The following is an 11,794-nucleotide window of genomic DNA, read 5'->3' as shown; positions in this document are numbered from 1 at the left end:
TTCGCGATGCGCAATCCATGTAGTAGAGTCTCCTGTTCCGCTATATTGTTAGTGGCCTCGAAGTGGATATGCAAAACGTATTTCAGTTCCTCTGCGGTTGGTGACTTTAGGGTAACTCCAACCCCCAAGCCTTGATGCTGTTTGGATCCTTCAAAATGCATGATCCAGGGTTCTAGTTCCGGCAAGGGTGTGCCCTTTGGGGCTTCAGTCCAGCCGACGAAGAAATCCGCCAAAACCTGTGACTTGATTGCATCCCTAGCCTTGTAGTTGATTTAGAAGGTGAGGAGTTCTATCCCCCACTTCGCGACTCGTCCCATTGCGTCGGAATTGTTGATGATGGTTCACAAAGGAGCAGTGCTCACAACTATCATTGGATGCTCTTGGAAGTAGTGCCTCACCTTCCAACTTCTTAGGAATACTCCATATGCCAGCTTTGGAAACTGAGGGTATCGTTTCTTGGATTCCGTAAGAACCTCGCTAATGTAGTAGACCGGTCGTTTGACTCCATACTTGCAGCCTACTTTCTTTCGCTCCACCACGATGACTATGTTGACAACCATGTTGGAAGTTGCCAGGTAGAGGAACATTGACTCCGACTCTATTGGTGTCATCAAGATGGATGCGGATGAGAGTATTCTCTTCAACTCATGCAGTTCTGCATCAGCTGCGTCATCCCAGATAAATTTGTCTGCGTCATCCCTTTACATCAGGATAAACTATAGGATTTTTTGCAACTAATATTGAAGGAGTTCCATATTCTCCTAAGGTTTTGCTAGGTCCAGCTGCCTGAGCGGTGATGTATAAGTTTTCCATCAAGATACTTAAACTGTTTACATATACAACACATGAATTAGCAAGATTTTGAATAACTTCCAGTCGTCTAGAGTCGGGTACTCGAGCAATAAAATTTGGTAGATAGACTCTACCTGAGCGTGTAGATCCTCTGTCCTCAACACAGATCAACAAAAATTACAAGTGTCAAGAAACAAACACCCAGCGCTTAGCTCTCCGGCAACGGCGTCAGAAAATAGCTCAAGAACACACGGTTATTCATGCATATATTTTCGTGGAAGTATCATTTACGGTTTTTATATCGTATCAAAATGAGGAGCGTAGGAGGATGTTTATCCGCGGTGTTTCTATCGCACCCAACGTGTCACAAGTCTTAGGTGAATTGACTGCAAGGATTGAAATGAAAAATGGTGAATGTGAATAAGGGAATTTGAAGTATTGAAAGTGCAATAAAGTAAAGTGCATAAAAATAAACAGCTATTAAGAAGTAAAATGAGTTTCTGCAGATGGAAAGATAGGCGCGGGGAGACTCAGTTCATGGTGATAGTGAATGTGTTTGGTGGAATAAATGTCATAAGTGAATATGATTCTTCCTATTTATATGTGAGAAGGCAAGCAACCCAAAGAGAAAAACACTCCTCTTGGTATGATCCTTCTGTCTGTTACCAAAGCCATGGCCAACGCATCTATTAAGGTGGTTAAACCGGATCAAAACTTTAAGCTAGGTGGTTCCTTGTGATTTCTCGACTATTGATAGATCCTCTTTGATATTGGCTGTGTCACTCGGGGGTCACCGATTCACTAGCAAACAAATTCCTATCTATGAGTTCTTGAGATCATGTTACATGGACCCTTAAATTAGATAACAATATTAGGTGCACATAGAAATTTATTCTCATACATAATCATCTTAATCATAAATTCACAAATAGATGGAATAGAATATGCACAACACATCTCACCAATCCCCTACATCTCCCAAGCCTATGGGATCTACTCACACATGAGAGGAGAAAAGTACAATGATATCATAGCGATGTAAATGGAGTTCATCTCGATATTACCGTAGCAAGCCACAATAGCTGAAGATCAAATCAAATACAAACTGGAATGAAATAGAGGTTTCAATCCATAATCTTACATGTATGAATATCTCTCTCTCTCTCAGTACAAGTGGGGTGTGATGGATTAGTGGATGATCTTGAGGGGGTAGATCTTCTCGGGAGTTGATGATGGTCTTCTCCTTCTTCGGATCTGATCTCCTATATTCTGGTGTGAATAGTGATTGTTTTTTTTTTCGAAAAGCGGGAAAAATCGCCCCAGCTTCTGCATCCAAAGGATGCACACGGCTTTTTATTAGATTATTCATGAAGCCTTACAAGAAACAATACAAAAGATCACTCTCGAAGCAACCTAACTATACCTACAGTAGGATGTATAGGGTGACAATACACCAACTCACATCATCCAAACTAAATGCCTTCCCAAACCGCCCAATAGCAGGTGAGAAGCACATCCGATCAAGCATACTCTCGGCGCACGCCAACGCCCACGCCACGGGAGTTGCTTCCGCCGTCTTCCTCGACTCCATCTTCAAGAGAGATAATCGCATTAACCTTGCAAGACCTGCCGTCGATGCCACCATGACGCCGGACGGCTCCACCATCCACTCCACCAACATCCGCCAACATCCAGCGAGCTGCTCCAAAAACGATGCCCCAAGAGGTAGAACGACGCGAGCGCGCCGCCATCGTCCGATCCGGGAGACCCGGACCTAGGGTTTCCCCGGAGCAGCACGAGTGAGAGACCGCAGACCGCGACGACGATGCCTTCAAGAAGGTAGCGGCGTGACACGTCGCCATCGTCCGCCAACCGAGGTCGGAGCACGGTTTTCACCGGCAGCCGCGCATCCCAAACCCGCCGAGTGTAGTGCCAAGACGGGCAAAGATGATGCCTTCGACAAGGTAACGACGTCGCCCGACGCCGCCATCATCCGCCAAGACCGAGGTCGAGGCTCGGTTTTCACCGGCCGCCATGACACCCCGGACTAGATCTCACCGCCACCCTGCCGCCCACACGGCCAGGGCCACGGGCCACCGCTCGCCGCGAAGAACACGGCACCGCTGCCACCATCCGGAGCCGCCGCTCCGGCGTCCAGGGCCCCCACCGAGACCACCACCGGCAGCCCCTCCGAGCACCGAAGCCCGCCGCCACCGAGCCGCCGGATCCCGAGAGCCACCCGCCGCCACGGACGGAGGAGCGGCTGCCGGAGTCGCCGACCAAGGGGAGACGCGTCGGGGGTGGAGAGCGTCGCCGGGCAGCGGCCTCAGCCCCGGCAAGCCCAGCCTGGCCACCTTCCTCCATGCGGCCGTGCTTGGCGCCGGGGACCGCAGCCGAGGGCCAGTCCCCGCCGCCCCCTTCACCGGCGCCGCGGCCTGCTGGCCGGCAGCACCTCGAGGGGCGACGAGGAGGGAGAGAGGGGGGAGGGCGGACGGGGCGGCGGCGGCTAGGGTTTGCCCCTCCCGGTCGCCAGGAGGAGCGACGCGAGAGGGGTGTAATTTTGACTAGCTTGAATAGTGATTGTTGCGTTCTCTTTCTTCTATGTTCCCCTTTACAAAAGAGGCTTGTATTGCTATGAGGAAGGCGGCGACACATAATATGGGTGAGTGGTACGGTAGGCCTCATCCGTACGGGTGCTCGCTAAACACCCTACTGCGTCAGGATAGATTTGGCCTCTAAAGAAAATTTTCTTATTTCGTTGCAACCAGCTCAGAAATGCCCTGGGATCCTCCATAAGTGATGGTAATACATAATTTAAAACAAGGCTTTCGCCTGGATTGCGATATTAACATTAGTTGAAACACAAAAGCCAATGGAAAGCCAATAAAACTAAGTGGTAGATGGTGAAGAATCCGTAGCAAAAAGTATCAAAATTTGGAGCTATCAACATGCATGATCCCATCCAAAATCGCCTCTCTAGATGACCCGAGAGACAGGTCGAATTTGTATGAGCACAAAGGCTTTAAGTGGCTCACCATGGAGTTTTCTTAGCTCAAGTCAAACAACACATTCCCTTTTTCAAAATTGGGAGATAACTGTGATTGGAAGGATATCGAGGATAAGATTGAGAAGAAAACGGCTGGAAGGGTGGGTTAATTCCTTAGGTGGGAGATGATTCTTATTGAATCAGCTCTAAGTAATGGTCCTAGTTATATGTTCTCTATGTCTAGAATGCCTAAAGGTGTGCTCAAAAGATGGTTTTTTTCTAGGAGTAGTTTGTTGTGGCAAAAGAAACACTGGGTGAAGAAATACCACCTGGTTTGATGGTCTGAATTTGAGTGAGACTAGAGATATGTGAGGTTTGGGTGTAAGTGTGTGACTAATCTAGATTTAAAAAAACTCATTAGCTTGCTTTGTAAATGGATTTGGCGCTTAGAGAATGAAGAAGGCATTTGGCAGGGTTTGATTAGAGCTAAATATCTTAAGAAAGTTCATAAGCCTGCGGATTCTCATTTCTGGCCTGTTAAGGACCACTTTTATAGCTGTTGTAAAAGGCTGCTAGGGGATGGTAGGGAAATCAGATTTTCGGAGGATTGTTGGCTGGGGCGTCCAAGTGTTAGCAGTCGCGTGCCCCTGTAGGCGGGAAAAACGCGCGCGGCAACTACTGCACGGGAAAGAAGCGTGCGGGATTTTGCAGCGTGCGCCCGAGGGGTACGCTACTGTTAAACTCGTATAGTACTTAGCAGGCACGCGCGCGCCCTCGTTTCACTTTGCAATCTGCTCACCTAGCTCGCCGCGCCCCCTGCTCGCCTGCGTGTGCCGCGCGCCCCCTGCTCGTCTGCGTGTGCCACGCACGCCCGTGCTTGCCTCCGCCCCCCTGGTCCGCCGCGCGCCCACCCTCGACTTGTGCCACCGTTGGACCTGCTCGTACCGCCGTCGGACCGCGCGTAGGACGGACAAGGCCGAGCGGCACGCGTCTTCCCCTTCTCACCTCGCGTCCAAGGTGAGTCCTCCACCTAGAATGTTTCTTTCGCCTGACTGTGTCCGCTAACCGCTCAATGAAATGACTGACCGAGAATATCTATGTAATGGATACACTTGCTTATGTTAGACCCCATAAGAGACAAGTTAGAACTTTGATGCACCTAGTTTAACTTCTATCTAGCTTGTGATATCTTGTGTGGTCCTCTTAGAAGCATTGCCATGATATCTATATTTCAAAAAATAAATAAATAAAATAGAACATGATAAAGAATCTCTCAGTGATGCATGACTAGAGTATTGTAGTAATTATCTTAAGAATCTCCCAATGATGACTACAATATTGATGGGTAAAATATCTCCATGAGCATCTTTGCACAAAAAATTCAAATGCTACTCAAAAGAGTATTCTTGAAAGATAATAAACTTTCTTAGCTTTGCATTTTTAGTTTGTATTTTGTATATCACTGTCTTTTTTGGTTATAATAACATCTTGTTATGTTTCTGACACATATCAGGGAGAGGAACGAGACCACACCGATGCCGGAGAGAGCAACCGGAGCACCGCGATGGCCGGAGAGAGGGCAACTGCAACACCCATGGTAGAAGTGGCAACGGGTCGGGGCCACAGATGGTAGCCAATATATGCATGTGATTACGGTTTTGTTGTAATATATGTAATATATATGCATGTGAATCTTCTGGTTATTGTTTGTTTAATTAGATGCCTATGTGTATATATGCATCTCATGTGTAAGAATTCATTGGGGTTTCATTAATGTGAATAGATTCTTTTACGCATATATACGTGTTTAACTGTCAAATTTGCTGAAACAAGCTTTGATAAGCGAAGAAGCAGAACGTACTGGTACCGAGATGAGGGGCACCAGCCGCTTGCCGTGGCACGCAACTAATAAGCAAATAGAAGCGGGCGCTGTCTGCACGCGGCAGGTAGTGCGTTTTCAGTCATGCACGGGTCATACGCGACTACTATAGTAGCAGCGCGGAAATGGCACGCGACAGATAACAAGCTTACTAGTCGCGTGTGGTACATCTCCGCGAATATTAGGTCCTTACCACTGGCAAGGTCGTGCGCCGGTGCCCACGACTGATAGGCCAAATTAGCACGCGACAGGTAGGCTTTTTCCTACTAGTATATCTTCGGTTTCTTGACGAGATCGAAAACTCAAAAATCCCTTTTGGGTGTTCCTTCTATCAAAAAAAGGCAGGCTCAATAGGGCTATGCTGACGGTGTATCATGCCGGCGTCAAGCTCATGCTCTAGGACTGTCAGTGTAGGGAAAGCCATCGACGTAGGATAGATGGCCTCCACTTAGATGGCTAACAGCCTTCTGGGTACACACAGTTTCAAAAAATTATATTTTTTCAAAAATTTCAAAACATTTAAATTGTTTGACTCATTAATCACACAAGGGATATTTTTAACTCTAAGCATGCAAAGAGCAAGTACAATAGAGGTGAGTCAGCTGGCTATAAGGTATTTTATATTAGCAAAATCTTAGATGAAGGAAAGAGACATGAAGAGAGAGAAGAGAGCGGGCTACATGCGAAACGCCCGGCTACAACACAGAAAATAAGAGGTTACCGCCCACTTGAGGCCTACAGCTGACGCTAAGCATGTGCATGCATACTTTTGTACTGCCAGCCCATCTCGAAAAAATGCAACATTAAATACTTAATTAGTCTGTAGAGCCAAACTGTAATAGCCAAGCTATTGTATCAGGATTTTTTTGTGATGGCTATAGCTAACCTGGCATAGGCTTATAGCCAGGTGCCGGCTTTGCTACTGTCCTTGCTCTAAGGTTAAACTGTTTACTTGTGGTCAAATTTTCTGGTCGGTCACCATCCTCAAATTGCTTCCATTTTAGCATACTTAACTTTTTCGTTCCTTCCGGATAAGCTTCCGAGAGGGAAGTTATACTTTGTTGATAATATACCCTATCAATCCTATTAGCTCTTGGGCCATGATGTCACACAGTGTTTATTTTTTGAATTTCAAACAATTATTTGACTAAACAACAATGAATGAGTAATAATAACCTTGAATTAAAATAACAATAAACTGAATTTTACTTTTTGCCTTTTCTCTTTGAAGTGGAATAATTCATATATTGAAATCCGCAAATTAGAACGTCTTTTTGCAAAATATGTCGACATTCATGTTTTTGAATTTTTCTAATAACTTAATCAATTAACGTAACTTTATCTCAAAGGATTTTCAAATTTGAAGTTTTTTATCATTTCATTTTATTTTTTCTAAATGTAAAAAAGGCGATCCGGGAGGGTGTGGAGGGGGTGGAGACCGAAAAAACTTGGGCCGACGGCGAAAGTCGTCGGTGTAGGTGTGACGTCATCACTTCACCGTCACGGCCAGGTCTTTCAGGGCCATGTGTCGCCTCCTACGCCGATGACATATCTACACCGATGGCCAGGAGGATGCTGCGGCGACGGCTACCATTGGTCCAGCATGTCCTACGCCGAGGGCTTACCTGGACCGATGACCATGTTGTTGGGCTTCCCGGCTTGGGGCCAAAGCCGATGGCACCGACTAAAAGCCAGCGGCGTAGGTAAGGACCGTCGACACCTTGACCGTTTCCTATAGTGACGCTATAGGGTGGAGAAAAATCTACAATGTGCAGGGTGGTTGAAACAAAGTGTACAACACAAATCTCCAACGCGGAAAAAGGGTGGAGATCAGGCCGGGACAGGCAAGTAGCACTGGACTATTAGCTGCGTTCAGAACTACCGATTGCAACTTTGCTTAAGCTATTGACGGGCAGGTGGCAGTGAGTTCTCTACACATCCCTCCCTCTCAGGCCAAAACGAACGCTTCGGAGTTCGCACCATTCCAAGACCGGAAGCGATGGACTCCGGCGCGCTCCTACCTCAAGGTGATCCGTCCACCGTCATCAAACCCGGTGGCGGGGGCGGATGGCCGGCCGCGCTCTTCCTCATCGGTAAACTCGGCTCTCAAACTAGCGCGCGCACACGCACTTGCACTGGCCTGAGCTAATATGTTTCACGTACCGCCCTGGCCCTTCAGCGGTGGAGTTCGCGGAGCGCGTGGGGTTCTACGGCGTGAACGGCAACCTGATCATGTACCTCACCGGCCCGCTGGGTCTGACCACCGCGGCGGCGGCTGCCGGCGTGAACGCGTGGGCTGGCACCGCGTCCATGCTGCCGCTCCTCGGCGCGCTCGTCGCCGACTCCTGGATCGGCCGGTACCGTGCCGTCGTGGCCGCCGGCGTCCTCTACCTCGTGGTTAGTAAAGCTAGCCGCTCTGGCTTATTTACGTTTTGTTCTTTTCTCATGGTTCATTCATTCTGCGGCGTTCATTTTTCGTCGGATTCGTTCTCTCTACTGACCGCGACTAAACAATATGATTTGGTTACGGTAGGTCTACGATCGTTTTCCTTCTGCTTATGATTGACATCAGATTCACTGCTACGTCGCCTTCAGCACGAATATCGTGTTAATCATCTGTTGATGTCGTAGTTGACCTGTCTAGAATATATGTTTCACCTTCATTATACATTTATACTATTACACTACATACCATACCAGCAGGAACGCAGCGATTATGTGAGCCACTGTGCATGTTTGCATCCTTTGATCCTCCACTTCTCTGATTTACGATCCGTGCATTGAGTTTCATTCACTTCCGAAATTGTGAAACTTGTGAAAGCGCATCCGCCGCGAGCACTAGGCTCTATGAAATGTACTGATTTGTACTGATCAGTATGACGCGAATATTTGTTTCAAATTATTATGCAGTTTATTTTCCAGTGTCTTGTTTGTCCGCTTGTTTTTCAGCCCGCAAACAACATTTAGGGTGTTCTCCATCAGCGTATTTAGGGTTTACGTTTTGAATGATGGTCAGAGCTTTGGGATGCTGACGGCCTCATCCATGGCACCAACACCTCGCCCTCACGAACCAACTGCATGTCAAGACGCATCCGCCGCCTGCTCGCCCCCGGCATCCCCTGCCCGCACAGCGTTCTTCTACGCGACGATCTACCTGGTGGCGCTGGCACAGGGCTTCCACAAGCCGAACGCGCAGGCCCTCGGTGCCGACCAGTTCCCCACGAGCGCCCCGGAGGGCGTCGCGTCCAGGAGCTCCTTCTTCAACTGGCTCCACTTCTCCATGTCCTGGGGCTACATCGTCGCCGTCGTCGCGCTGAGCTACATGCAGGACAATGTTGGCTGGGCCGCCGGGTTCGGCGCGTCCTGGAGCATGATGCTCGTGTCCCTGTCCGTCTTCTTGCTCGGCACGCGAATGTACCGTGCGGACCGGCCACGCGACGGCCGTGCTCTCTCGCGGCTAACCAAAACGTTCGCGGCCACGGCGCGAGCATGCGCGGACTGGATCTTTCGTCGCAGGGGCACCATGGATACTGAATGGTAAACGTTCAAATGATATGTTGGACCTCCACTTACGCTGCCACAATGCACATGCCATTACAGTCAACTGACATATTTTCTACTAATGCAGCAGTTCACCGACGCCAAAAGAGCAGGACGGCAAGAGGGTTCTCGTCAAGCTGCTTCCGATATGGACGACAAGCGTCGTGTACGGAATAGTCATAGCGCAGGTTTCCACCCTCTTCACGAAGCAGGGCAGCACCATGGACCGGCGCATCGGGGGCCTCGTCGTGCCACCCGCCGCGCTGCAGAGCTTCACCGGCCTCGCCATCATCGCCTTCGTCCCGTTGTACGACCGCGCCTTCGTGCCCCTCGCGAGGCGCGTGACCAAACACCCTTCCGGGATCACGATGCTCCAGCGGATCGGCGCCGGCATGGCCATGGCATCCGTCGCCATGGCCGTCGCGGCGCTCGTGGAAGCCGCGCGCCTCCGCGCGGCCAGTGACGCTGGCCTTGTCGACCGTCCGCAGGTGGCCGTGCCGATGAGCCTGTGGTGGATGGTGCCGCAGTACGTCCTGATCGGACTCGCAGACGTGTTCACCATCATCGGCCTCGAGGAGTTCTTCTACAGCCAGGTGCCCGAAGCGCTCCGGAGCGTCGGCCTCGCGCTCTCCCTGAGCGCCATGGGCGTAGGGAGCTACGCCAGCGGCATACTCGTCTCGGCGACCGACTGGGTAACGAAGAGGACGGGGGATAGCTGGTTTTCGGAAAATCTAAACCTTGCGCACCTCGACTACTTCTACTGGGTTCTGGCCGGGCTTGCAGCTCTCGAGGTGTTCGTTTTCTTGTATCTCGCCAAGGGATACGTCTACACTGACAGATGCGAACTCGATGACACGAGTGTCTGATAGAAATGCTAGCATAAACACTCCCATTTATCCAGCTCCAACCTGAGATAGGATATTCCTCAATTTATACTCGTTAGTTAATGTTCTAGTATCAAAGTAAAGGAGACAAAGGAGAGACATAAACTTATATATACAGGCTGAAGGGAGACGTTGTGGAAACGCCTACCTTTGGGGAGTCATCCTCACATATAATTGATCACATGTTTTATTTCTTAATATACTCCTTTTATTAATTCATCATTTGTATATACAATTCAAAACTCCTAAAAAATATATGGAGAGAAACATTATAACATTATGTCACCGAAAACTCCTTTAAAATCCCACTGGGAAAAATATAAGAGAAACCATATGACATATGTCTGGACTTGTATTCATATTGTCTTGTTAAAAACGTTGTATAAGAAACCTTATGGAAAACTCATAAAAGAAAAAAGAGTATAATATCAGTGATTGGAAGATCATCAACGAGTTATAACTTGGGGTTTTACTCCCCCTAAACATTATAGACCTCAAGGCCGTCTCATACCAATTCCACAAACTTAATTATGAAATATAACCGTTGGTAAAGACAATATGACTATCACAATATTTTGTTTGTAAGTTGTCCTCTTATATTTCTGTAATTCACGAGGATAAATATAATCCGTAAGCAATATAGGTGACATTGTCTTGGTAGATAATGATAGGTCATGCTAATGAATTTTCACATGAACTCACATATTGTCAATCATTCTGCAAAGTCATACACATCTTGTGATGCTTCATATAATTAATACAAAATGATCACCGGAAGGGCCTATTGAAGATTCCTTTTCTAAATATTCTTCCAGAGATCCAATCTTTAACATGTCATTGTTGGGTTCACATTCACATAATTAGCAACTATCATATATCACACCTTAGTCGTGAACCAAACTCGTTTTGAAGTTGATAGTGAGTTGTTTGATTACGGATTTCATAATGCACATGGAGAAAGTCTTAGAATGATGCCGATCCATCCTTGGGCTCAACCAAATCGCCCTGACCTTCCCAATCTCTCAAAAAATGACGAATACATGAATATGTCCATATAATTAATAGTGGGCTAATAATGATAGCTCCAAATTCCGTGATTTTTAGCTATGGTTTTTTCCTCGGGTTTCCATGTGCTTTCACCGATTTTTGATCGTTAAAACCTCTGGAGCTTCATCTTGCATCCTCTCTTCATCCTGGTGCGTGGAAAATTATTTAAATAAATTTTATTACTTGGAAATATCATATTATTATATAACATGATAGTCTCAATTAATATATTCATAAAGACTTGATAATTTGGTATCCTGCTAAAACAAGGATAAAAGGTGCGCGCGAGTGCCATAAAATACCAAAACCCTATGACTACTTATGCAAAAACAAGAGGTAAAAATGCTTCAAATATGGACTCGTCAATGCTTCATGCATGGCCTTCATCATGCTGGCATGGGCTTCCATCTTGGCGGCCGCCACCTTCTCCCTCTCGAGACCAATCTTGACGTCTTGCTTGTCCAACATAGCTTTCCACACGGCGGCGCCCCTCTCACCCCTATCCTTGTTCTCGGCTGCAAAAGAGGACACCATCTTCTCAATGGGTGAGTCAATGGTAGGAAATGTCAGCGCCACACTCCTCTCGGCCTTCGCCTTCTTTTTGCTAATTGGCCGCCCCATTGAGGCTGACAATGGGATCACCGTTCCTCCTTCACCGTCATCTTT

General features: G+C 47.7%; 1 protein-coding gene across 1 annotated transcript; it reads left to right on the top strand.

Moving 5' to 3' along the window:
• Positions 1-7,656: 7,656 nt before the first annotated feature.
• LOC124667866 (protein NRT1/ PTR FAMILY 5.10-like) lies at positions 7,657-10,063 on the top strand. The gene is made up of 4 exons (XM_047205103.1): positions 7,657-7,750; positions 7,837-8,054; positions 8,674-9,194; positions 9,289-10,063. The coding sequence occupies exons 1-4, from the start codon at positions 7,657-7,659 to the stop codon at positions 10,061-10,063; spliced, it is 1,608 nt and encodes a 535-aa protein (XP_047061059.1).
• The last annotated feature ends 1,731 nt before the right edge of the window (positions 10,064-11,794 follow it).

This window comes from Lolium rigidum, chromosome 6, assembly GCF_022539505.1.
Source record: "Lolium rigidum isolate FL_2022 chromosome 6, APGP_CSIRO_Lrig_0.1, whole genome shotgun sequence".
NCBI lineage: Eukaryota > Viridiplantae > Streptophyta > Magnoliopsida > Poales > Poaceae > Lolium > Lolium rigidum.
This window is presented reverse-complemented; position numbering and strand designations above follow the sequence as displayed.

Excerpts from the sequence above, each read along its gene's own strand:
- LOC124667866 (XM_047205103.1), top strand. The coding sequence starts at position 7,657 with ATGGACTCCGGCGCGCTCCTACCTCAAGGTGATCCGTCCACCGTCATC. Across the intron at positions 8,055-8,673 it reads CCGGCGTCCTCTACCTCGTG|AGCTTTGGGATGCTGACGGC; the intron begins GTTAGTAAAGCT and ends AATGATGGTCAG. Across the intron at positions 9,195-9,288 it reads GGCACCATGGATACTGAATG|TTCACCGACGCCAAAAGAGC; the intron begins GTAAACGTTCAA and ends CTAATGCAGCAG.